The sequence below is a fragment of the Pipistrellus kuhlii genome, unplaced genomic scaffold (assembly GCF_014108245.1).
Source record: "Pipistrellus kuhlii isolate mPipKuh1 unplaced genomic scaffold, mPipKuh1.p scaffold_m20_p_13, whole genome shotgun sequence".
NCBI classification, from domain to species: domain Eukaryota; kingdom Metazoa; phylum Chordata; class Mammalia; order Chiroptera; family Vespertilionidae; genus Pipistrellus; species Pipistrellus kuhlii.
In genome coordinates this window covers 25,676,231-25,704,114 of record NW_023425438.1, presented here as the reverse complement: position 1 = coordinate 25,704,114, position 27,884 = coordinate 25,676,231, and the positions used below count along the sequence as shown (strand labels likewise).

At 39.9% G+C, this 27,884-nt stretch overlaps 1 protein-coding gene and 1 non-coding gene across 3 annotated transcripts in view; both read left to right on the top strand.

Annotated features, from left to right (window-relative positions):
- CLHC1 (clathrin heavy chain linker domain containing 1) overlaps positions 1-27,506 on the top strand; it is a 29,951-nt gene extending 2,445 nt beyond the window's left edge. Inside the window, exons 2-12 of one of the 2 annotated variants that reach the window (XM_036435356.2) lie at positions 1,479-1,737; positions 4,745-4,932; positions 6,682-6,815; positions 8,365-8,566; positions 8,674-8,786; positions 10,169-10,253; positions 12,389-12,495; positions 18,166-18,340; positions 19,737-19,939; positions 25,587-25,766; positions 27,195-27,506. In XM_036435356.2, coding sequence (XP_036291249.1) covers positions 1,561-1,737; positions 4,745-4,932; positions 6,682-6,815; positions 8,365-8,566; positions 8,674-8,786; positions 10,169-10,253; positions 12,389-12,495; positions 18,166-18,340; positions 19,737-19,939; positions 25,587-25,766; positions 27,195-27,391 — 1,761 coding nt within the window. In that variant the 5' untranslated portion in view covers positions 1,479-1,560 and the 3' untranslated portion in view covers positions 27,392-27,506. The remainder of the gene's footprint in view (positions 1-1,478; positions 1,738-4,744; positions 4,933-6,681; positions 6,816-8,364; positions 8,567-8,673; positions 8,787-10,168; positions 10,254-12,388; positions 12,496-18,165; positions 18,341-19,736; positions 19,940-25,586; positions 25,767-27,194) is intronic. The other variant, XM_045580753.1, reaches the window with a different exon arrangement.
- Positions 10,415-10,562, top strand: LOC118717854. Its single transcript, XR_004987616.1, has one exon. It is a non-coding gene; the product is annotated as a small nucleolar RNA SNORA20 (small nucleolar RNA).
- Positions 27,507-27,884: the final 378 nt, after the last annotated feature.

The window sequence follows — 27,884 nt, the reverse complement described above, 5'->3', positions numbered from 1 at the left end:
CCCATCTCCCTCAGAGTTAAGCCTAAATTCCTATAAGTGAGGCTGTTGCTCCAGCACTGGGGCGACTGGAGCCTCCAATCCTCTTGCCAGATCTGTCACAAGAAAGGGCACCTCTTTCTAAGGTGCACAAAGGTGCCCATGTGCAGGTAGGGGTCCTGCCACCAAGGCCCTGTACTCATCTGGCTGCTACACCTCTGACCTCATCTCTTTATTCTCTCCCTTTCTCACTTTCTTCTGACCCCACTGGCCTTCTTGCTGTTCCTCACACTTGCTTACTGCCTTCAGGCCTTTGGACTTGCTGCTCTCTCTGCCTCAACCACTCTTCTTTTCCACCCCAGAATCTACATGACCTGCTTTTGTCAGATTTCTGAAATGCCACTTATCAGTGAGGACTTTCCTCTTTCCTAACTTAATGCTTTATATGAAATTGCACCCTCTCACTCCCTTACTCTCATTCCCAGTTTCAATTTTCCCCATTTGGCTTATCCCCATTTGTCATACTATGTTTTCACTTTGTGTTCTCTCTCTCTCCTTGAACATAACTTCTGGGGGGTTAAAAGCTTTGTTTTGTTCAATGCTATGTCTCTAGCTTCTAAGATAGTGGCAGACATACAGAAAGTGCCCCTAAATATTTTTAAATATATTTTTATTGATTTCAGAGAAAAGGAGAGAGATTAGAAACACCAATGATGAGAGAAAGAATCACTGATCAGCTGCCTCCTGCATGCCCCACACTGGCAATCAAGCCCAGAACCCGGGCATGTGCCCTGACCTGGAATCAAACCATGACCTCCTGGTTCATATGTTGACGCTCAACCACGAAGCCACACTGGCAGGGCCTAAATATTTGTTGAATAAACAAATACGGTATAACTTAAACATTGCCCTAGTTGTGATTCCTTTACATGTTGTCCCTGATGTTTGACGTTTTCCTGTCCTCTCCCACAGGCTAGTGAGAGGCATCCATTGTGCCCATCTCTGTCTCACTGCCTTCTCTGCTCTGCCACTAGATTTTTTTTAATGGGGCTACCTAAAAGACAAGGTTTATGGTACAAAACCAGCAACAGTCAATGAATTGTGGGCCCACAAATACCAAAGGAAATGATTCTTGATGTTTGTGATTCCTGGACCAGAATGGTCATCAGTTTGAAAACATGTTGACAAAAAAATTATTTATTTCTGTAAATTCTTTTAAATTCTGAAAATTAAAGCTGACTTTATAATCATTCAAAGTATATGTGCATTTTGGGGGATACCCTGTATATGCTTGGTTAATAAGAAAGAGCCCCTTGTTGACTGGTGTTTGTTTGGTATATCTATCCCAGAGGGATAGCACGTGACAGAATAGATTAGACCTTCTGATTCATAGGTTGAATCATATATCTCAGATCCACGGCACATTTTTTTTACATTTGTTTTAGATGAATATATGACTTTTTAAAGCTTTAAATTAACTGATGGTCTTTTTTTTCTTTCAGGCCTATCAAAAGTTTTGGCTTTGTTGCAAAAGCAAGACAAGAGTTAACTTTTCTCTGTTGAATAAGTGTTGCAGATTATGCCATGTCGGTTCAAGGAATAAATAAACATACAATTATCCCTCCTATCATTAGTAGATGTGATAAGGAATTTTTGGAAAGTATGCAAAGATACATAATTACAGAAACCAAAAGAGTGGGCTGTAATGAGGAAGGACCTGCTGATGAATATTACATCATATACCGAAACGTTTTTGATAAGGTATCAATGCTTTTAAGACAGTGGATTTTCATGGGGAAGAAATGGTCTTTCTTTTCTTTTTTTAATATTTGTATTGCTTTTAGAGAGGAAGGAAGAGACAGAAACATCAGTGATGTGAGAGAACCATTGATCAGCTGCCTCCTGCACACCTCATATGGGATCAGGCCGAAACCAGGCATGTGCCCTGATCGGGAATCAAACTGTGACCTCCTGGTTCATAGGTCAACACTCAACCAGGCAGAAATGGTCTTTCTTGGTGACTAATACTCCTGTCTTAGTAACACCGCACTGCTTGTTTACGTCTGTCAGTTTAGAAAAGTTCATCTATTTTCTTAGAAAGGAGAGAAGGAAGAAAATGCAATGCTGCATTTATCACCAGACAGTTGATGAATGTCTCAGCTTGAGTGCAAGCTGTCAGTTCTAACATTTTTATCAGTTTTTGAGCAGCACCTAGCAGGGCCCTCTAACAGCATCTTGCCCCTCCATCTGCAAGTATTAACTGAGGGATTGGGTTGTAAGCAGAAACCTTGTTTTGGGTTTAGGTGTGGTATCATTAAAGTCTTGGTCTAGATTTAATCTACCACAGCGATTTTCAACTTATGGCACACATAAACTAATTACTAAAATTCTGCAGCACACCAAATAATATATTTTTTGGAGATCTAACAACAACAAAAAAGGTATATAATTTTGACTTAATCACACTGGATGGCAATTGTGTTGGGTGCTGTCTTTTGAGGGAAAGAGGTCAGTGCCCCTGGCTAAATAATCAGGTATTGCATGTTTTGTTTTTTTTTAAATATATTTTATTGATTTTGTACAGAGAAGAAGGGAGAGAGATAGAGAGTTAGAAACATCGATGAGAGAGAGTCATCGATCAGCTGCCTCTTGCACACCCCCTACTGGGGATATGCCCGCAACCAAGGTACATGCTCTTGACCGGAATCGAACCCGGGACCCTTCAGTCCCCAAGCCGACACTCTATCCATTGAGCCAAACCGGTCTCGGCAGATATTGCATGTTTTAAAAATTCTTGTGGCACACCGGTTGAAAATTGCTGACCTAGCATATTAAATTGAGGTCCCTTGTAGATTAGAGGGCTAGGTAGATAGGCACAGTAAACAGGGGGTTTGACTAGCTGAACATTGGAAATATGGAGATGAGGCTAGAAAATGCTGTGGCTTATATAACATTTGATTTTGTTTTGCAAGATTTTTAGCAATAGCTGTTTTTATCTTTATTTTTTTTAATATATTTTGATTGATAGAGAGGGAGAGAGAGAAACATCAATGATGGGCTCTGCCAGAATTCCCCCTACTGAGTATCGAACCTGAAACCCGGGCATGTACCCTTGACTGGAATCAAACCTGGGACCCTTCATTTCCATAGGCCAGTGCTCTATCCAGTGAGCAAAACCAGCTAGAGCATGAGGCTGTAAGAGAATGAGGAGTCACGGAGTTTAGTAAAATGAAGAATTCAGTCTAAAGCTCTTCCTGTTTATTGCCATTAAGGAATGGTGGTTCCATGTATGTAGAGTTTTCATAGTTTTTGAGAGAAGCTGAAAATAGGGTTTTCAGGTGAAATTTAGTAAATTTTAAAATATTTTGTGGGTCAAGCAAAACTATTCTACCTGTGGCCTGCCAGTCTGTCTTTATTTTAATGCAGTGTCTACTAGTATACATTCTCAGAAATTCCTATGAGTGTTCTGATCTATTTCTTCTAGCAGACAGATATGGGAGCTGATCAATGTAATATCACTACAAAGTCTGTTTTCTCTCCACTAATGCAGTGGTCGGCAAACTCATTAGTCAGCAGAGCCAAATATAAACAGTACGACGATTGAAATTTCCTTTGAGAGCCAAATTTTTTAAACTTAAACTTCTCCTAATGCCACTTCTTCAAAATAGACTCGCCCAGGCCGTGGTATTTTGTGGAAAAGCCACACTCCAGGGGCCAAAGAGCCGCGCGTGGCTTGCGAGCCGCAGTTTGCCGACCACGGCACTAATGTATCCAAGCTGCCCTGGATTGTTGCAGCACACCCCCATAGGCGTGTGGGGCCGACGATGGCCAGGAACAGCAGGGTGCTTAATTTTGAAGACAGAATGCTGGTCTATTTTATTATGGGTTCTTGTGTGGCAGTCCTCCTAGTTGGGTTGATATAGTCATGCCAAAACGACACCCAGTATCTCCCACTCAGATATCCTCTCCTGCTACTTGTCATTGATCAGTAAGCTCCTCGTAGCATTTCTCGAGAGACCAGATGTCTTCCTGGGTAATTTTTTCTAGCTATTGTCTAGCTAACAAAAAACTAGTAGGGGATGCCAGAGACTAGAGATGTGGCAGGAATAGGAAGCCTATTGTGGCTTTCAGAGAAGATTTTGGATTGATCACCTCTGTTCTCTCTACATATCGGTCCCTTCTGAAATCCTCGTGAGCACAATTTGAAAAGCCATACATTTTAAATTATTTTAAATATTTATTTGTTTTTGCATGGGTATTGTATACACAAGATTAGCAAATAAATAAAGGAACTAATAAAGAAAAGTACACAACCAAAGGTCAGCTTGTTATCTTTCCCTTTCCTTTTCTTCAGGCATCCACTGTTTCTATTTTCTTCCACTATCCTTCCAAAGATAGTCTGTACTTTCACACCGTTAGAAACCATGAGTGGATAGTGATTTCTTATAGTTTTACTTGAAACCTTTGGAATAGGAATGCAGTATTAGACCTGGTATTGGTTTTAACTAATGTCATATAATGTATGTGTTCATACCAAGTAGAGAAAAATATATTTTTTCTCATATTTAAGCTCACAGGACTGTAATAATTTACAAAGAGCACATATTCAAGAAATTTAATATCCAGTGATATTTGTAAAATTTGAGACTTCTAATTTCTCATCATGTTTTATTTTAAAAATAATCTATAATGTTATTTGCGAAGCTTTTGATCCATAGTTTCCTAGAAAAAATTCAAAACTATAGGCAGAAAAAAAATCATATTTCAGGTAATAGAATATGTTACTGCATACAAATCCATTCTTACTTCAATCAAAAAAGAATATGATACCATCATTGATACAATAAAAAGAGACCAAAGAATTGCATTTTCTCTTCATGGAAGACTTAAAGTTTTGGCAGCAGAGCCCACAACATTGGTGTATCACAGGAAAAGAATAACCCAACTTAAAGCAAAGTAAGTATATTAGCAAATAGCCCAAGAGGTGATCATTGTTACTTGGTTATATTAACTAGCTAGTGTAATTATAACCAGTGGTTCTCAGTCTTTTTAATTATTTAAAGTCATGTTTTCATGTTCCCCTTTACCAACTTGAAGTAAAGACTGTTGACTTCTTTTTTTTATCTCAGAGGAAGAAGGGAAGGAGAGACAAGCATCCATGTGAGAAAGAAACATGGACCAGTTGCTTCCCATACCCACCCCAGCTCTGACTTGGGTTTGAACCCACAACCTGGTTGTGTGCCCTGACCAGGGATCAAACCCACCACCTTCTGGTACACGCATAACGCTCTAACCAACTAAGCCACACCAGCCAGGGCAGAAAGTCTGTTCAATTTTAATATTGCTTTCTTTCACAAGCATAAGTATATTTGGATGAAAGCCAAAAGAAATTTTATTTCCACAGTCCCTCTTTCATAAATACTGTAAGCTATTGTTCCGAGCAATCAGTAGTTACCAAGAGCTCTGTAATAATCAGATGCAGACAGCCCTTATCTACTGACAAACTTGTTATTAATTTGCCAAAACTCTTGTGGCATTTATGTATCTAATTTATTTTAGTCTGTTATTTTCTCCCTGGGCCACATATCAGTGATAAGTTAGAAAGTAAGCTTCAGTCCTAGCCGGTTTGGCTCAGTGGGTGGAATGTCGGCCTGCAGACTCAAGGGTCCCAGGTTTGATTCTGGTCATGGGCATGTACCCAGTGGGGCCTGTGCAGGATGCAGCTGATTATATATATATATACACACATATATATACATACACACACACACACACACACACACACACACACATATATATATATATATATATATATTAAACTAATGCTTGAAGGAAATTTATATATATCTTTTTGGTCTTTAAGATTCCTATTGCAGGAGGAACTCAGTTTTGTCTCATTCACCCAGCTATAGGATCAGAATTACTACAGTAGGTTAAATAATAGCTCCTAAAGATAGCAGGCCCTAATCCTGAGGACCTGGGAAAGGGGTCTTTGCAGATGTGATTACATTAAAGATCTTGAAATAGGGAGTTTATCTCAGATTATCCAGGTGGGTGTTACAAGTGTCACAAGTTTCCTAATGTCAGTCACAAGTGTTTTTAGGAGAGGGGGCAGAGGCAGTGTTGACAGAGACAGAGGGGAGAAGGCAAGGTGGACATGAAGCCAGAGACAAGGCAGCAGCCCAGCAGCTGGGAAAGGGGGAGCGGAGTCTCCCGAGCCGGTCTAGAGGCAGCATGGGCCCGACAGCATCTGGTTTGGGCCCAGTGACACTGACTTTGCTGGTCTCCAGAACGGAGAGAAAATAAATTTCTGCTTTTTTAAGCCACCAAGTTTGTGGTCATTTGCTATGGCAGCCCTAAGAAATGGATTAATTACTTCGAAAAATAAATTTTCAATGCAAAGGTAATTTTCAACTAAAGGGAATAGATACAGTGTTTTGTGGCCAGATTATGTTTAACACTTAATACACTTCCAATAAAGTTATGAGTCATAGTATTGATGCTCTGAAAGAAAATTGTTCCTCGTTGTGAGGTTAGTAAACTTTTTCTGGGACACTGTTTTATAAATTTCCACCTAAATACATAATGGTTCAAAATGACAATTAGGCAAAATAAAATAATGATTTAACCCGTTTTATTATAAATCTTATGATTAAATAATTAAGTTAGTTGAAAGTAACATAAGAAAGCCTTTCTGTTTTCCAGAATGAAGGTTATTGAAAATAATTCCTCAAGCATTCAATTGCAAATAGACAAAATAAAACAACTCAGGGCAGCGTATGATGTGAAAGAAGTAAAACATTTTCCTTTCTCCAAAGACCCTTCAAAACCTATTCCAGGTACTATATTTTGTGTAAAATATTTGAAAGAAATTCTGACTGTTGCCAGTTATTACCTATTACACAAGTTAATATGTATGTGCTATGGATATATCTTCTGAGTACAACAGGACTTTATCCATACTTTACAAACAACGTTAGCCAGGACTCTAGATAGAAACAAGAGGATGAGAAAACCCTAAAAGGGTTCCAGACTGACTGGACTATATACAGGATATTCCTAAATTGTGGTTTCTGGTCAACATCAGTTTAACTGGAAACCTGTTAGAAATGCAAATTCTTTGACTCCAGTGCAACTTACTGTCAGAATTCTGGACATGGGATGGGTGAGGTGGAGGGAGAGCTTACCAACCAGTGTTTTACAAGTTCTCAGGTTAGTCTGATGTACTCTAGAGTTTGAGAACCCATGTTATAATACATGAAAAAAACTGTAGTGTGTTAATTCTGGTGAATATTGTTGATTCATATTTATGTCAGCATTCACTGGCTCCTCATCTTCAGCTAAGCCACATTTTGAGAAATTGTAGTGTATCCTGAATTTTTTTTTTTTCTAATATTTAATCAGGAGGTTTTCTCAAATGTGCTCAGAAAACATTTTTTGCTGGATGAATGAACAATGAAAGGATACAAAAGTGAAGACAAGTGAATCTGGGGAAGTGCAAGTAGCATCTGTCTCCTGGAATTTATTCAGGAAGCAGAGAGGTTTATATGATGAATATAGAGGAATTATAAATATTCACCCTGGGGACCAGGATGGCTTTGAGAATAGATAACTGTATTCAAAACTTTTATGGATTTCAACTAGTGTTTACCCAGAAGCAGAATCAATAGGTGGAAATTTTAGGAAGTAGGATTTGGATTCATTGGAAGAAGCTGTGTCATGAGATAATAAGCTATTCCACACCAGAGGATTTTAGCTGAGGTTGAATGATCAATCAGCCTGTGTTAGGTGGAAGCAGGGGCTAGATTTCCTTTCAAATGTAAAATTATGACTCACAAAACATAAATAAGATACATATGAATAAGTACAGAATAACAGATAAATTGATTAAATGCCTAGAGGATTTAGGGTAAGGTGATTATCAAAATTGAGTAGGATTAATCCAAAAGGGTTTCTGGAGGAGAATTTTGAGATATGCCTTTAAAGGCAACAATTAGCCTAAATGAGAAGGGAAATCATTTGTCGTGTGCATGAATAATTAGTAGAAGGGGCAATTAGAGAGGGAGAGAGGACTGAGATATGGCTGGCATTTATAAGTTTTTCATTGGAGAGAATAAATATTATCCTGGGGTTAGCAGGAATAGTTTAATGGAAGATTTGGTTAGAGAGATTACTGGGCAGAATCTAGAATTCATTCTCTAGAATATTCATGGGCATGTTTAAAAACTGCTAGCCATTTAAAAAATGTATGTTAATTCCATTTATGTTCAGTAAATGACAAGTTCATGCTACCATTTCTCAGTTATTTCCTGACATAGAGAACTCACTGACTTTTTGCATACTCCTACCCATGGCTTGGCTGGTTTGATTTGTTCCCTTTTCCCATAGGCATGATTCTCGAAGAATCCTTCAATTTAGATGCTCTCAATAAATACATGAAACATCTGGAAGATAAATATGAAGAAATTAAACAACTAATGTCAAAGAAATATGTCCCACTTCAGAGGAAGGCAGATTTAGAGGAGGAAATGATTGTGATAGTAAAACGGCACGAGGTAGCTAACAGTCTGAACAAAGAATTAGAGTTTAGGTATGCAAGTGGATTATTTCTAAAGTTTGAAGCTTTTATATGTGTTTATTCTAACATTACACTTTGATTTTAGATTCAGTATGTTGTTGATGCTTTTATCTTTATAGTCATAGAAGACTGCAGATTGTTTCATATGCACTTACTTCATGGTCAAAATCTGATGAGAGCAGCTCATTTGAAGACTTGGTGAAGCAAATTGAGGAAATCCACGGTTTACACGGTAGTTTGTTGATATATTTAAGTATCACAAATAATGGAAAACATTACTTCTTTCCCCAATGCACGGAAAGCTAATGAGTGGGAATTTTCCTAGATAGAGTTTAAGGAAATGTATTTATTTCGGTTAGGTTTCTGTTATCCTATGGGCTTCTTCCTCCAATAGCTGACAGATAAATGGTAAACCAAAGATATAATACCTTAAAATAAGAAAAAATTAAAGGGAGGCATTCTGTTAGGAACCATAGCATTAAGTGGTTGGTATTAAACATCTGCATGCTTATTATTTTCTACTAGAGGCCCGGTGCGGGGGTAGGGGGAGTGGGGGGTGGGGGGGAATGGAGGGTGGGGGGGTGTCTCTCAGCCTGACCTGCATCCTCTCCAATCTGGGAGCTCTCAAGGGATGTCCTACTGATGGCTTAGGAGAGCAGGCCTGAACTGCAGTCTGGCCTCCCTCTGCAGGAGGTGACTGGGCTGATCAGGGGAGGGCTCCACCCCCATCACCCCCTACTGTTGCCACAGTCAGCCGCTGCAGCTGCAAGGTGTTTCCATCAACACAGACTACAGTCCCTTCACCACGAAAAAAAATGACAACTTTCTTTAGGCATTTTCAAAATGTCTCTTTCATAGAATATGACATTTCTTTCTTTTTTTCTTTCTTTTTTCTCACCTGAGGATATTTTTCCATTGATTTTTAGAGTGTGTGGAAGAGAAAGGGACAGACTGCAGAAACATCAATGTGAGAGGGGCACTTCAATTGGTTGCCTCCTGCGCGAGCCCTGACTTGGGCCCCAGCCAGGGAGGAGCCTGCAACATTAGATATATGCCCTTGACCAGAATTGAACCCAGACCCTGCAGTTGGCAGGCCGAGGCTCCATCCACTGAGCCAAACCGGCTAGGGCAGGATATGACATTTCTTAGCCCCTCCAGCAGCGGATCTTCATTTTTTTTCCTCCAGGAGTGAGGTGGAAAAACCCTAGATCACCTTCTTGGATTCTTATTACCCAAGTTACCAAGAACACTGCAAGTGGCGTACCGGGAGCTTAGCCAATGAGCAGTTAGAAAAGGTGTTTCCTCTGCAGCTCACGTGCAGAGGCGGGACTGCAGGTGCGGCTGGCAGGCCCTGTTGTCTGCAGGCCTCCTTGCCACTGCAGCGGCTGGCAGGCCCTGTTGTCTGCAGGCCTCCTTGCCACTGCAGCGGCTGGCAGGCCCTGTTTTCTGGCAGGCCCTGGGCCTGCGCCATCCATGGCTTGCCTGCACATGCAGCCTCCTCCTGAATGGTCGTGACTGTTATGGCATCCTGGCTAATTTGCATATTACCTCTTTATAAGTATAGGTTAATGTATAACCTTAAATATCATCTGGTGGATCTTTTGATATTTATAGGTAGCCAAAGCTTTATCGAAGAGCTAATGGAAGATGATCCAGGCAAGGCAAAAGAAGCTGAAGTTTTGCTTTCCTACATTGAAAGGCAAATATTTTAAAAGCTTTAAAATAATACTGCAATCATTTAATATGTATTTAAATACTTATTAAATACATCTTTAATATTTATTAACTGCTTACCATTTATTTACCATCTTGATGAGCTATAGTCTCTAACTTTTGTATCTTTAAAATTTTACCCTGGTGCTTCCCATTTATTTGTTATCATAGTCTTTTCAATGATCTGAGCAGTTATACGCATGGAATAAAATAACATTGGGCCATTGTAAATTGACATTGTAAATTGAAATGGAATAATCGTTTCATCTCTTCTGCATGCATGGTGTAGATATTGAAAAAAATTTTTAACTTCTAATAAACAAATTAGAAAATAAGGTAGAATTTTAAATGATAATTCTCTGTGATAAAATACTAGATTGGGCCCAGTCAGTGTGGCTCAGTGGTTGAGTGTTGACCTATGAACCAGGAGGTCACAGTTCGATTCCTGATCAGGGCATATGCCCAGGTTGTGGGCTTGATCCTTAGTGTGGGGCGTGCAGGAAGCAGCCAATTTATGATTCACTCTCATGATTGATGTTTCTATCTCTTTCTCCCTATTCCTTTCTCTCTGAAATCAATAAAAATATATTTTAAAAAATACTAGATTAGTAATCTAGGCAATATTTCAGAGAATATAGGTGGTTTGTAGTGTTGATTTAAATTTTATTTATACTTTTCTTGCATTTCTTCATCGTCAACTTGATGTTAAAAAATATTTTCCTCAATATGTTTTTATTAATTTTTTAGAGAAAGGGGAAGGGAAAGGGATAAAGAGATAAAAACCTCTATGAGAGAGGAACATCCTCTCATATGCCCCCCCGACAGGGGAGTGAGGGTTGAGACCACAACCTGGGCATGTGCCTGGATAGGGAATCAATCTGTTAACATCTTGGTTCCTGGGTCAGTGCTCAACCACTGAGCCACACCGGCTAGCATATTTTTGCCCAGTACTTAAGTTATTATTTATAGTGTAAAATAGAGGCTTAAAGAAATTTAAGAATTTATTCTTTAAGACACATGTGTCAAACACAAGGCCCGCGGGCCAAATCCGTCCCGCCAGGCCTTGCAATGTGGCCCGCACCGCGCTGTCATCACTGCACTCCGCTGCGTTTCCATCACAATGACAGTTTATGACTGTTCAGTAAACCATTCGGCCCGAGATTTAGGCTGGATTTTAGATTTTGGCCCCTTCTCTGATTGAGTTCGACACCCCTATTTAAGAGGTTATTTCATAGGCTATAAAGTCCATATGTAATGAACATATTTAATGTTCCTAATCTTACATGATTTGCATGTTGATACAAATAAGGAGCGAAGATTATCTTTGGGGAGGGAGGGGCACCAAAGCCCATTATTTCCTTACTGTGTACTTCTCTAAGTCTGCCAGCTCTAGATTGGAGAGAAAAACCCTTATTGAGGGTAAACATTTTATTTATTTTACTTAATATTACTTTGATATTTCTCTACTCTGGGATTCCACATTCATTTGCAACACTGTATAAATTGGTGTTTGCCATAGTTTTATTAATTGTGAGGTGAGGGCTGATTTGAAGATATTTTGCCCTAGGAAGAGGAGTAGAGGCTTAAGTTATTTGAACTATTATCTTTACTCCTTGTGTTAACCTCATATTTAATTGGGAGTCTGCTGTGCAACATAAATTCTGAATACCAAGGTTACTTCTTGATCTTCAACTTGGCAGCCTTTGTGTTCATCTAATATTTCCCCTAGACGGACCTCTTAAGGAGATTATCCTTCTTTTCCCTGACACCCCCTTTTATCTGGAGATGATATGAGAGAGAAAAAATCTGAGCTCATTGTAACTTCACCTCAAGTTCTGTTCATTTGCTATGGCTTGCTATAGAGTACTATAGGAATAAAGTACAGGATGAGGTTCACAGTCAGCTGGCAGATGAGAGTTTTTTTCTGAGGCTACAAAAATGGTAGAATATCAGGGAAAGAAGTGAAATAACCTCTTACAGAGTAAATAAATCTCATTATCATTTATTAGAATTGCTTTTCTATATTACTATGCCACTGTGTTTAGTATATATTAGAGATTTCTGATCAGTTTTCTTTTTTGTTTACTATTTATAATGTATAATGAAATGTAATGTCTGTAGGTTCAATCAATTAATCTCACTTGGTGAATATGAGAAGGCCGCTTGTTTTGCAGCAAAAAGTCCTAGAGGAATTCTTCTAAACATGGGGACAGTGAATAAATTTAAAGGTAAGCATTTCTCTCTGAACCTTCTACTGTATATATATGCAGTTATACTTTACCCCATGATAGAATGGAAAGAGTATTGAACTGGGAGACGAAAGATCTAGGCTCCAAATCTTATCTCTACCTTTTACTCAGTTTCCTGAGCTGTAACAGTACAAGGGAGAAAGATGGAGAAGAAGAGAGGGAGGGGGAGGAGAAAGGCTCAGGTGTACTCCCGGAGGGAGAGTGTGCAGTATTTGTGTTTATATTTATTTATTTATTTATTTATTTATTTATTTATTTATTTATTTATTTTAGTATTTGTGTTTTTATTAATGAGTTGCAAGACTTCTTTCTATATTCCCTTATCATATATTTCCTTATCACGAAATTCATGCACTGGGGGTGGGGAGGTCCCTGAGCCTAACCTGCCCCCTCTCACATACTGGGACCCCTCAGAGGATGTCTTACTGATGGCCCGCGCATCCCGGGGAACGGGCCTAAGTTGCAGTCTGGCCTCCCTTTGTGGGAGGCAACCTGGCCGATCAGGGGAAGGCACCAGCCCCATCACCCACTGCTGCAGCCACTGCCAGTCACCGCAGCCACTGAGGTGTTTTCGTGAAGGGACTCCAGTCCCTTCACCAAGAAAAAAATCACAACTTTCGTTAGGCATTTTCAAGATGTGACTTTCATAGGATATGCATTTCTTTTTTTTTCTTTCCTTTCCTTTCCCTTTCCCTTTTCCTTTTCCTTTTCCTTTTTTTTCCTTTTCCTTTTTTTTCCCTTTCCTCTTTCTTTCCTCTTTCTTTCCTCACCTGAGGATATGTTTCCACTGACTTTTAGAGAGTGTGGAAGAGAAAGGGAAAGCCAGAGAGAACTATCAAAGTGAGAGGAACACTTTGATTGGTTGCCTCCTGCATGGGCACTTATCTGGGCCCCGGCCAGGGAGGACCCTGCAACCTAGAATCGAATCCAGACCCTGCTGTCTGCAGGCTGAGGCATTATCCACTGAGTCAAACCGGCTATGGCAGGATATGACATTTCTTAGCCCTCCAGCAGCGGATCTTCATTTTTTCTCCAGAAGTGTGGTGGAAAAATCCTAGGTCACCTTTTTGGATCCTTATTACCCAAGTTACTAAGAATATTACCAGTGGCATACAGGAAGCTTAGCCAATGCGCAATCAGAAAAGGTGTTTCCTCTATAGTTCACACCAATCGAGGGCTAGGCCTGCCCAGGCCTAAAGCCTCTGGTCGAAGCTTTAGGCCTGAGCAGGGCCCCTTCAGCTCCCTCATGATCACTGGCTCAGCCCCTGCCCAGGCCTGCCCAGGCCGAAAGCCTCTTGGGCAGGAGCAGACCCCCAGCTCCCTGCAATCGATCACAGGGGGTCCGCTCCTGCCCAGGCCAAAAGCAGACCCCCAGCTCCCTGCCCAGGCGATCAGTCACAGGGAGTCCACTCCTGCACCAGGCTGAAGTGACCCGCAGCTCCCTGCGATCAATTGCAGGGGGTCCACTCCTGCCCAGGGCCTTACCTAACAGTGACCTGGGTGCCAGGATGTTCTGGGACACAGGCCCTGGGTGTCTATGTATGTAAATTAACCACTATGGTTTGGGGGTTAATTTGCATAGTCACTCTAATTGGCTATAGGTGTAGCGAAGGTATTGTCAATTTACATGTTTGTCTGTTATTAGATAAGACTAGAGGCCTGGTGCATGAATTCGTGCACAGGTGGGGTCCCTCTGGGTGGCCTGAAGGGATTGGGCTGAAACCCACAGTCCAACGCCACCTGCAGTTCCTACCTGCCACTCCCATTCATCCGGGCCCCACTGTGCCTGCCGCAGGCTCCCACCCAATCAATCCCGATCAGGAGAGGCTCGCGCTGCCAAAGCAGCTCTCGCCAGCCATGAGCCCTGCATCTGATGCCCTTCCAAGGGGAGTGGTCTGCAGGATTGGCCTGAAACTGGCTCTCTGACATCCCCCGAGGGGTCCCGGTTTGTGAGAGGGCACAGGCCAGACTGAGGGACACCCCTGGTGGTCAGTGCACATCATAGTGACTGGTTGACCAGTTGACTGTCTGCCCCCTGGTCATCAGTGTATGTTGTAGCGAGCAGTTGAGCATCCTTAGCATATCATTAGCATATTACACTTTGATTGGTTGTTCAGTTGTTCTGCCATTCAGTCTATTTGCATATTACCCTTTTATTATATAGGATGACATAAAAATATTTTCTTCCAGTCTGTGGATTATTCTTTTAACTTCTTTCTTTCTTTCTTTCTTTCTTTCTTTCTTTCTTTCTTTCTTTTTTTTTTTTTTTTTTTTTTTTTTTGAATATATTTTATTGATTTTTTACAGAGAGGAAGGGAGAGAGATAGAGAGCTAGAAACATCAATGAGAGAGAAACATCGACCAGCTGCCTCTTGCACACCCTCTACTGGGGATATGCCCACAACCAACGTACGTGCCCCTGACCGGAATCGAACCTGGGACCTTTCAGTCCACAGACCGACACTCTACCACTGAGCCAAACTGTGTCAGCTTCTTTTACTTTCTTGATGGTATTTTTTTAAGAACAAAAATTTTTAATTCTGATGAAATTCAGTTTATGAATTTTTTCTTCTATTTCTGTGCTTTTGCTGTTGTATCTACGAACTCCTTGCCTAACTTAAGTTTATGTATTTAGGTCTGTCATCTACTATAAGTTCATTTAAAAAAATATATATATATATATTTGATTTTTTACAGAGAGGAATGGAGAGGGATAGAGAGCTAGAAACATCGATGAGAGAGAAACATCGACCAGCTGCCTCCTGTACACTCCCCACTGGGGATGTGCCCACAACTAATGTACATGCTCTTGACTGGAATCAAGACCCTTCAGTCTTGATTTGGGACCCTTCAGTCCTCAGACCGACACTCTATCCACTGAGCCAAACCAGTTTTGGCTACTATAAGTTCATTTTTGTTTATAATGGGAGGTAGGGGTCCAAATGCATTTCTTTCCATGTGGATATCTAGTTTTCCCAGGACCATTTATTTTTTTTGTTTTATTTTTTTTTGTTTTGTTTTTATATATTTTATTGATATTTTACAGAGAAAGGGAGAGAGAGAGAGAGAGCTAGAAACGTTGTTGAGAGAGAAACATCGACCAGCTGCCTCCTTCACACCTCCTACCGGGGATTTTCCCGCAACCAATGTACATGCCCTTAACCGGAATCGAACCTGGGACCCTTCAGTCCACAGACCGATGCTGTACCACTGAGCAAAACCGGTTTCGGCTCCAGGACCATTTGTTAAGAAAAAGATTTTCCTTTATCCATTGACTTTTTTTGGCCCCTTTGTCAAAAATCAATTGGCCAGGGTTTATTTCTGAATTCATAATTTATCCTAATGCTCTAGATCAGTGGTAGGCAAACTCATTAGTCAACAGAGCCAAAGTTTGCTGACCATTGCTCTAGATACTCATCCTAAGATAGTATCATACTATCTTAATTACTATAGTTTTCTAGTAAATGTTGAGATTAGAAGTAGCAATTCATCTTTCTTTTGATAAATATTAGTGTGTATATATTTTTCATACTTTGAATTTATTTGTGTCTCTGTTTAAAGTCAATGCCTTCTAGATAACATATACTTGGACCCTACTTTTTTATACAATCTGACAATCTTTGTCTTTCAAATGCAGTGTTTAGATCATTTATATTTAATATGATTATTGACGTGGTTCAGTTTTGTTTGCTGCTTTCCTCAACTCTTTGTTACCTTCTCTCCCTTTTTTGCCTTCTTTTGGATTACTTCAATTTTTTAATGATTTCATTTTTCTCCTTTGTTGATTTACAAGCTACAAATTTTTTATTGATTTATTTTGGTTGTTGCTTTAGGGTTTATTGATTAAACTAGAGGCCTGGTGCACAAAATTTGTGCATGGGGGCAGGGCCAGGGGTTGTCCCTCAGCCCAGCCTGCACCCTCTCCAATCTGGGACCCCTCAAGGGATGTCCAACTGCCTGTTTAGGCCCGATCCCACTGCAGTCGGACATCCCTCTCACAATCCAGGACTGCTGGGTTCCAACTGCTCGCCTGCCTGCCTTCCTGATTGCCCCTAACGACTTCTGCCTGCCAGCCTGATCGCCCCCCTAACCACTCCCATGCCAGCCTGATTGATGTCTAACTGCTCCCTTGCCAGGCTATTTGCCCCCAATTTCCCTCCTCTGTCGATCTGGTCACCTCTAACTGCCCTCCCTTGCAGGGTTGATCACCTTCAACTGCCCTCCCTTGTAGGCCTGGTCCCTCCTAACTTTTCCCCCCTGCTGGTCATCTTGTGGTGGCCATCTTGTGTCCACATAGGAGCAGGATCTTTGATCATATGGGGGCAGCCATATTGTGTGTTGGAGTAATGGTCAACCTGCATATTGCTTTTTTATTAGATAGGATAGAGGCCTGGTGCACGGGTGGGGGCCAGCTGGTTTGCCCTGAAGGGTGTCCTGGATCAGGGTGGGGGTTTCCTTGGGGCATGGGCAGCCTGAGCAAGGGGCCTGTGGTGGTTTGCAGGCCAGCCACGCCCCCCAGTGACCTAAGTGGAGGCTCTGGTATCTGGGATATATTTACTTTCTACAATTGAAACTTTGTAGTCTTGAGAGGAAATAAGTCTCCTGCTTGCTCAGTGGAGGCAGCCGTTTCTGTTTGGATTTGTTTACCTTCTATAATTGAAACTTTGTAGCCTTGAGTGGAGGCTTAGTCTGGCAAGGGCAGGTGAAAAGCTTGGCTTCCTCTGTTGCTGGGGAAACGCCTCCCTCCTGCTCTCAGTGATTGTAGCCATCTTGGTTGGGTTTATTTGCATACTTGCTCTGATTGGCTGGTGGGCGTGGCTTGTGGAGCGGGAGCGATGGTTAATTTGCATACTATTTCATTAGGTAAGATATTTATCACATGCTATTGTCAGGTGACATTATACCCCTTGGTATATTATATAAAAATAATATATTTCTAAATTCTTATATTCAGAGCATATAACATTTTTGGTCTTCATTCCTTTTGTAGATTTGTATTCCTACCTGATATCATTTTCTTTCTGCCTGAAAGACTATCTTTATCATTTCCTAAATGATACTCCTTTAGCTTTTTAAAGTTCCTTTTGGAGGCTCTGAGAGATTACATTTCATGCTTCTCCCCTAGTTTCTAGGTGGCTGACAACAATGTTTGGTATTCCTTGGCTTATAATCACTCCAATCTTCTTTGGTTTTTATATAGCATGTAATGTTTAGTCATTATCCAAAATAGGATGTTTTATCCATAAGCATTAAAAATTACAAATATGGCCCTATCCAGTTAGGCTCAGTGTATAGTGTTGGCCTGCAGACTGAAGGGTTCTGGGTTTAATCCCCGTCAATGGCACATACCTCAGTTGCAGGTTCAATCCCTGGCCCTGGTCAGGGTGCATGGGGGAGGCAGGCAATCGATGGTGTCCCTCTCACATTGATGTTTCTCTCTCTATCTCTCCCCCTCCCTTTCACTCTCTCTGAAAATCAATGGAAAAATGTCCTTGGATGAGGATTAACAACAAAAACAAACAAAAATTACAAATATGTAATTTTAGATTCAAATTTTTTGTTAAAAAATGCAAAGAGATGAAAATAATATAAATAAGACAAAGAAAACTATTAAAGTATTTGACTTAAAAACTCTATTTTTCTCTGTAGCTGCTGGAAAAATTAAAGGAAAGCCTTTTCCATTACTCTCATTTTTTGAGGCTATCTTTACCACAAGTCATGCTAATAGACATCCTATTGATGCAGAACTAACCCTGGAAGGAATCAAATGTGGACTTTCGGAAAAACGTTTAGATTTAGTTATCCACTGGGTCACTCAAGAAAAGTAAGCAAAATTGAACTTAATTTTGATATTTGGTTAATAAAGAGGTTCATTCTCAAAAATTTAAGTTTTCTTTGAGACAACATCGAGGGACCAGGAGACTATCATGCTAAATGAAATAGTCAGAGAAAGACATGATCATACTCTTGTATGGAATCTAATTAACAAAATAAACTGATGAACAGAGAGGATCAAGAGACATGGAAGCATGGGACAGAGTGTGAGATCTCAGAGGAAAGACGGAGGAGGGTGGACAGAATTTTTATTGACCTTATATTTTGAAATTCATCCAGCCTTTTTAGGAGAGTTTTAACATTGTATATCTGTTTTTTAATAACTTGAGTTCAGCCAAAATGGGTTTGGCTCAGTGGATAGAGCGTCGGCCTGCGGACTTAAGGGTCCCAGGTTCGATTCCGGTCAAGGGCATGTACCTTGGTTGTGGGAACATCCCCAGTGGGGGGTGTGCAGGAGGCAGCTGATTGATGATTCTCGTTCATCGATGTTTCTAATTCTCTATCTCTCTCCCTTCCTCTCTGTAAAAGATCAATAAAATATATTTAAAAAAAATAACTTGAGTTCAGTTTTGCCAAAATGTCTTTCTCCAAAGGAATATATGTTAATTGTTTTTGTTCTTCTTGCTGTTAAATTTTAGATGTATTTAATTTCTCCGACATTTATTAATTTATTTATTTATTTATTTATTTATTTTTTCCTTTGGAGCATTATCCAAATACATTGAAATTCTGCTTTCTGGTGTTGTGCCCAGATTTCATGATCCCCAAGGACCACCAGGGAGCTGAATCTGATGCAATTGCAGAAAGCCTGAATTCCAAACTAGCATGGGCTCTGTCCCACTCATGCAGGCAGCATGATGGACGAGAAAGCAAACTTTAACAAGTCAAGGGGTTTTATAAGGGTGATGATGTCACTGCTTTGGCTGACCTTGATTGGTTGGGTGAGGGCTAGGGTCCAGTTACACAAAATGGAGGATAGCTCCACCCTGCCCCACAGTATAAAATTTCTCCAACATTTAATTGCCTACTAACTTGGAATTCTTACAGACCATAGAAATTCCAGTTCTGCTGTGATGAGTTTTCCAATACTTCATTTTTAAAATATATATATTTTTATTGATTTTAGAAAGGAAGGGAGAGGAATAGAGAGATAGAAAAATCAATGATGGGAGAGAATCATTGATCAGCTGCCTCCTGCATGCCCTTCACTGGAGATTGAGCTCGCAACCCAAGCATGGGCCCTTGGCCAGAATTGAGCCTAGGACCCTTCAGTCCGCAGGCTGACACTCTATCCACTGAGCCAAAACAGCTAGGACCCAAGACTTCATTTTTATCCTCTCATTAAGAACTTAGTAATGTGTGCCTTATTGATCTCCTTGCTCTAGGCTCACATTTTCCGAGGAGGCTGGGGATATGATTTGTGATTATGGAGATCAGGATAATTATAACAAGGCCAAGTGTCTGGCTTTAGCTATGATCATCTACAGTGAATGTAAGCTGTTCAACAAAATTATTCTCTGCCTGTGTAAACAGGATCAGCTTCCTGCGGCTATGGAATACATACAACAACTCAAGGACTATACTTATGGTAAGTAATAAAGCCTACTTATTTATATATATTTGAATTCTGGACTTTAATTGTAAGATCACCCGTGTTAGTAAGCAATATTTTGGCTTCACATTATAAAATCCATTTTGCCCTGGCCGGTTTGGCTAAGTGGATAGAGCATTGGCTTGCGGACTCAAGGGTCCCAGGTTCGATTCCGTTCAGGGCACATGCCCAGGTTGCAGGCTCCCAACCCCAGTGGGGGCATGCAGAAGGCAGCCAATCAATGATTTCCTCTCATCATTGATGTTTCTAGCTCTCTCTTTCTTTTCCTTCCTCTCTGAAATCAATAAAATATATTTAAAAAATAAAAAAATAAAGTCCATCTTGTATATAGTGATAAGTACTAGATTTCTTTTGTAATTTTCAGTAAAGCAGTTAAGCTTAAGCTGCTTGACTTTCATGTTTGACCTTCAAAGATATTACATGTTTTCTCTATACTTAAACATTTAATAAACTGGATGGTCCTGAAATATACAGTTTTAAAGATACATTTTTACAGATATATTATACCATACTACTTAAAGGATTAAAAAACTGAACTTATTTATTATAGATAATGTTCTCAATTATTATATAAGCATTAGAAATGAAGAATTGGTGAAATAAAATTCATTTCAAAATTTGAAATATCTAGGTTGCATCTGGGCAGTGATCTGAGAGGTTGCATCTGGGCAGTGATCTGAGAGAATCGTGGACCTTTTAGGGTGACCCTGGTCAAACGATCTGAGCTGTTAGAATGAATCTGGCTCAGCAGTGATGTAATGCACTGGCAGTCCTGAGAGCTCCCCACAGCCCAGGCAGTCCCAGTGTGCAGGCTTTGTACCCCATTGCAAAACGAAATAAAATGTAGCACTTTTAGGTCACATTTTCCTGGGAAAAGGATGTTGAATCTGATAATTTTTAAACAATAAATGGACTTTTACTTAGAATCTCTTTTATAAAGTTACTAATTTCTTCATTTACTACAATACATAACAGCATGCCTGATATTATTACTGTAAAATAGATAATAGTTCAGCTTTTTATGCGAATTATCTAATCCTTATGTTAGCTCTATGAGGTAGGTTTTAGTATGATCCCAATTTTATAGATGGAAACACACACCTGTGTGTCCAGAGAGGCTAAGGACAGAAAGGTAAGTAATTTGCCTATATCCTCATAATAATAGAACAGAACCTGGCATAGTAGCAACTACTCAATATTCATTTTATATACACTTTCCAATGATATATTTTATTCTTATCTAAGTATACAGATTTAGGTTTTGTATTATTATTTTGCCATCGGTAAGAATTATTTTAGTCATGATTCAGGCATGGAATATAGGTTTTAATTACTCTTTGAACATGATTATTCTGTTCCTCTAGAAGTATATTACACTCTAAAATAATTAAATATAATAATTAAGTAATAACACTCCTAAATAATTAGAACCTTGATATTTATCTGCAGAATTTATTTAGTATAACATCATAAGATGAAAATAATAACCTGAGAAAAATTAAACTTAAAAGATAGAAACATTGTTTGAAAATTACTTGTTCATTTTACTTTTTAATGAGAGACAACTATAGCTTTCAAAGGTATCATCTTTTCAAGGCCTTGGGGAACAGTCATAGTTTGCTAATACTTTCTGGTTTCATAGAAAAATGTTCTCGCTCAGATTTAGATTATCAGCTTTACATTTACAAATTAAAAAAACACAGTAAAAATAAAACCAGAAAAGTCTTTTGTCTCCAAAACATAAAGCTAATAGAGTATCTGTTTTAGAAGTAAAGAATCATTTTTTTCTTTCCTAATAATTCCTAGAATAAAGCCTACAATGATTTGCGTGTTCACTTTCTTCATTATCATTAAATAAATGCACTTTTCTGGAAACTAGCTTATTCTAGATGTGAGGTGAGGCTCTCAAGCTTTCTGGGCTCAGGCCTCCTCTGCACTTTTAAAAAGCACTGATGATCGCAAAGAGCTTTTAGTTATAAATATCTATTGATATTTATCCTAAGAGAAATTATTAAATTTTAATTTATTCATTTAAATAAATTAAAATTTAATTAAAAATTTAAAATCATCAAGTTCCCCCTACTACCATCATCAAGTTCCCCCTGACTACCGAGTCAGCCATGAAGAAGATAGAAGACAATAATACACTTGTGTTCATTGTGGATGTCAAAGCCAACAAGCACCAGATCAAACAGGCTGTGAAGAAGCTCTATGACATTGATGTGGCCAAGGTCAACACCCTGATCAGGCCTGATGGCGAGAAGAAGGCATATGTTCGACTGGCTCCTGACTATGATGCTTTGGATGTTGCCAACAAAATTGGAATCATCTAAACTGAGTCCAGCTGCCTAATTCTAAATATAAAAATTTTACACTGTATTGTTTATGTTGATTTCTGTTTGGGCTGGGGGAACACTAAATAGAGTTTGAGCAAGAAAAAAAAAAAAAAAGAAGAAAAAAAAAAGAAATAGCTTCACCTTACTAGAGGATAGTTTGAATGACCTAAGTCATAAATTTATCCTTTATCCCTAGGGAATTTCTAAAAATTATCTAACTGCTCTGACATAGAATTATATTGTTTTTCTTTGTTTCCTCTTTTACAACTTCTCTGTGTTTGTGTGTATGTATGTGTATATCTGCATGCATGCAGTGCACACACACGTAGTTACTGTTTTGGAGGACCAGCACTTTGGATTGGAAGGTCATAGACTCTGGGGATCAGATGAATTGTTCTACTTTATACCATATGTATAACCTAGTAAAATTAACTTCTTTAAGCCTGCTTCCTCACTTGTAATGTGAGAATAACAATATCTCACTTATACTACAAATTAAATGCAGCGATTTAATACATATTAATATATATTTTAAGAACATAAATCATGATTGTAGCTTTATTTTTTAAATATTTTTTGTATGAAAATTTTATTTTTTTAAAATAAATCTTTATTGTTTAGATTATTCCAGATGTGTTCCTCTCCCCACCCCAATTGCTCCCCTCCATCAGGTTCCCACTCCACCCTCTGTCCTTTCCCCATCCCCCATTGTCCTCATCCCTAGCTGCACAGTTTTTGTTCAGTCTCTTCCCGCACTCCCACTCCCCTTTTCCCCGAGAATCCTCAGTCCACTCCCCTTCCATACCTCTAATTATATTATATTCACCAGTTAATATTGTTCATCAGATTTTTTAATTCCCTTGGTTTTTTAGATTCACTTGTTGATAGTTATGCATCTATTGTTCATAATTTTTATCTTTATCTTCTTCCTCTTTCTAAATAACCCCCTTCAGCAATTCAAATAATTCTGGTTTGGCGATGATGAACTCTTTTAGCTTTTTTTTATTTGTGAAGCTCTTTATCTGGCCTTTGATTCTGAGTGATAGCTTTGCTGGGTAGAGTATTTTTGGCAGTGGGTTCTTGCTATTCATCACCTTGAATATTTCTTGCCATTCCTATCTGGCCTGCATGGTTTCTGTTGAGAAATCAGCTGACAATCGTATGGGTACTCCTTTATAGGTAACTACCTGCTTTTCTCTTGCTGCTTTTAATATTCTCTCTTTGTCTTTTGCTCTTGGAATTTTAATTATGATGTGTCTTGGTATGGTCCTCCTTGGATTCCTTTTGTTTGGGGTTCTGTGCGCTTCCTGGACTTGTAAGTCTATTTCTTTCCCCAGGTTGGGGAAGTTTTCTGTCACTATTTCTTCCAGTATTCTTTCGGTTTCTTGCTCTCTCTCTTCTGGGATCCCCATAATTCTGATGTTGGTTCGATTGAAATTGTCCCAGAGGTTTCTTACACTGCCTTCAACTTTCTGGATTCTCTTATCTTCTTGCTTCTGTGGAGGAGTATCCTCTGGCTCTTTGTGTTCTAAATCTTTGTCTTGATTCTTGCGATCTTCCAGTCTGTTTTTAGGACTCTGTGTAATATTTTTTATTTCAGACAATGCTTTCTTTATTTCTAGTTGATCCCTTATTATTTCTAGTTGCTCCCTTTTCATATCCTCATAGGTCTCATTTATTTTATCGGCATTTTTTAGGATATTCTTGAATAACCTTATAACTGTAGTTTTGAACTCAATGTCCAATCTTTTCTTTTCCTCCATCTCCTTCCTTTGTGTCCTGCCTCTTGTCTGCATTTTAGTTGTTTCCCTGATTTGATGGAATAGTTTTGTGTGCTAGGTGTTCTGGTAGAGCCCAGTAGCACAGCCTTCCCAGTTACCTGCGGTGGACAGTCTTGGTGTAGCCCTTTGTGGGCTGTGTGTGCAGTCTTATTGTTAAGCCTTGCTTATTGTTGGTATCACTGGGAAGCATTGATCTCCAAGCCAATTGGCTGTGAGGATCAGCAGTGTCTCAGCTAGGAGGGCTTCTGTACTCCGCTTGGATGGGGCGGGGTCTTGGGGTGGCGCAGACCATCTTTGGTTCCCTGTCAGTCTCACCTTAGAAAAGTCCTGTTCGTGGTGAGTTTTGGAAGATTGGTTGCGGGTGCGCTCACCTCTTTGGTAAAGGCACAGACAAGCTTTGGATTCTGGCCAGTCCCTCCTTAGAGAAAGCCAGCCTCTGGGAGAGCTTCTGTGCTCAGCTTGGATGGGGCAGAGTCTCGGGTTGGTGCAGACAAGCTTTGTTTTCCCTTCGGCTCCTCCCCAAGTCCCCCAGTAATTGCCTCTGGCTTCACACACCTCCGAGAGATCCCTGCCCACTGCCTGACAGTCTGGCCTCTCCCTGACTGGGGCCGTCTATCAGAACAATAGGGTGATTCTGTTTTCCTCTCGAACAAGAAAGCCAGCCGCATGTTAGCTGTCCGCCCTCTTCACATGCCAGCAGTAAGCCAGCACCTTTTCGCATGCATAGTTCTCCGTACCTTCACAGTTCCTGAGGTTCAGCGTGCCTTCTCTCCTTCCCAGATGGCAGAGCCTCCTCTCAGCTAGCTATCCGGTGCTTCAGGGCAGGGCCTCCCCTGTTTTCCAGTTCTAAATTCAAATTTGTTGTGGTAGGCTGCATTCGGGTGTCTATCCTATGCCGCCATCTTGGTTTCTCCTATTCCATGATTGCAGCTTTAGATTACCTTGATTACCTTGGCAGTTAACCAATAGATTAAACCATATGAAATTGCCTTTTTTGGAGTAAAAAATGGTCAAGTGTACACAACTTCATCTGGCTTAACCTCCAGCTACTTAAACTAGCTAATGGCTTCTTGAAATCTTCATTTTTTAAGTTTCTGAATACTTTATGTTTTTAGGGGGGGAAAATGAAGCCTCTTTTCTGTGCAGGCACGGAAAGAAAGGCATTATATTCACTAGAAGTTGCTCCAAATATGAGCATCAAGATATAGTCAAATAGCCCTAGTTGGTTTCTGGCTCAGTGGATAGAGTATCGTCAGCCTGTGGACCCAAGGGTCCCCGGATTCAATTCTCGTCAAGGACATGTTCCTTGGTTGCAGGCCCCTCCCTAGCTGGCCCTGGTCAGGGTGCATGCAGAAGGCAACCAATCAGTGTGTCTCTTATCACATTGATATTTCTCTCTGTCTTTCCCTCTTTCTTCCACTCTGTAAAAATCAGTGGAATCTTCGGATGAGAATTATAAATAAATAAATAAGTAATAAATGTTTTGTCTTTAATTTTTGCTTTCAGATGACCTGATGCAGCTAATAAAGTTATGTCCCCACTATGGATTAATTCAGTGTCTCACTAAAGAATGGAAAGGAAAACCACCACTTTTATCTTTTGGTCTCACTATACTTTATCTGTTCTCTGTTGATATGAAAAAAGTTGGCATTAAACTACTTCATGAACTAAATAGAAGTGGGAAAGGTAAGTAGAGTAAAATGTTATAGAAGAAATAGTAGTGGCTTATTTAGGGAAAGGTTCAAGATTATTATTTTTGAGTCATTTAATCTTCTAATAGTTCCTTCTTGACAACAGTTAACTTTAGTTTATAAATGTGGAGATCACCATGTCAATGAGAGTCTGTTAGCAGCAGTGTGTATATTTTGAAGAAATCAGAATGAAGAGGGAATCTTTATGAAGCTTCAGGGGAACACCACCTATATATGTAAAAGCCTAGCTGACCCGCCGACCAGGGGGCAGATAATGCGGGAGCGGAAACCACAAGGATCGAAACATGGAACAGACTGATGAATCTCAAAGGGAAGGGGGACGGGGGAGGGTGGGAGGGGATTAACCAAAGATCTTATATGTATACTGGAGGCCCAGTGCACAGATTCGTGCACCAGTGGGGTCCCTCGGCCTGGCCTATGGGGATCAAGCCAAAACTGGCCCTCCAATATCCCCCCAGGGGTCCCGGATTTTGAGAGTGCACAAGCCAGGCCAAGGGACCCTACTAGTGCACAAATCCGTGCACCGAGCCTCTAGTAATAATTATAATATAATCACTAACCCTATAAAAACTTTATATTAGTATATGTGTATATTTAGTAATTTTTAAAAATATATATTTTATTGATTTTTTACAGAGAGGAAGGGAGAGAGATACAGTCAGAAACATTGATGAGAGAGAAACATCGATCAGCTGCCTCCTGCACACTTCCTACTGGGGATGTGCCTGCAACCAAGATACATGCCCTTGACCGGAATCAAACCCAGGACCCTTCAGTCCACAGGCTGATGCTCTATCCACCAAGCCAAACCGGTTTTGGAAGGGCTGGTTCATTTTATAGGGCATTTTTAAAAGGAAATAATATTATTTTCTGTAGAAAAATGTTGGTTATAGAGGCCCCATCACTGAGAAGTCCCTATCTAGAAATAGGATGGGGGGTTTGCCAAAGGGTTTCTTCAGCCTTGGGTGAGCACTACTAGGGGAATTTGTAAAAGTGTTTGAAGGGTCATGTAAAGTAGACCCGTAACTTCCAGTTATTTGATAGTTTCTTGTGGTACCTTATAGACTCTGCACAATGCTGAGCCCACATTCTTCACTCTCTGAGCTCCCTTTCTTGTAGCCTTCAGTACCTGCTACTTTACCAAGAAGGGGGTGAGTGGAGGAGTGGGGAATGTGAGAAATGCTAGAGGGTTGAATTGAGGCCTGAAAAGATTAATGGAAAAAGAGAAGAAGGTATTACAGTGAGCAGGACTAAAGACTCCACATTAAACTTATAGGACCCAGGCACAGGAATCATAGTAACTGAGTTAAATAATATCCCTTTCTATTTTTGAACAGTTGCAAAATGTGGATTATCAAGTGAGAACAAGTGCCATACTTATTATTATATTTTTCCCCCCTAGATGCAATAGAAAATCTTATCATAAATGATCCATTTTGCTCTCTAGAAAATTGGCAAGAAATGGCAAGTATATGCTCACAGAATGGCTTTGACAGATTATGTGATGAAATCATTTCCACTCTTCGATCTCAGGCTGGAGTTACAGAAATTTCTGAAGAGGATGATACAGTCAATTTAATGGAACATGTTTTTTGGTAGTTCTGTAGTTTAACCAGCTGAGGGAGCTTCTCCAACATTTTGTGTATGTTGGTTGGGCAAACTGATTTTGAAATAACTAACATAAATAAATCTGGAATATGAAGATCTCAGAAATCATGTTTCTTTTGTTATGATTTGATTTTTGAAACATTCACATTGTTGCTTCTTTTTTGTCCATATGGTTACTTCTTATATTGAATCTTTTTTAAAAATATATTTATTGATTTCTTTACAGAGAGAAAGGGAGAGGGATAGAGAGTTAGAAACATTGATTAGAGAGAAACATCGATGAGCTGCCTCCTGCACGCCCCCTACTGGGGATGTGCCTGAAACTAAGGTACATGCCCTTGACCTGGAATCAAACCTGGGACCCTTCAGTCTGCAGGCTGATACTCTATCCACTGAGCCACCAGTTAGGGCTAATCTTTTTAAACAATTTAATAAGTCTTTATTGTTCAGATTATTACAATTGTTCTCCTTTCCCCCCTCCCCC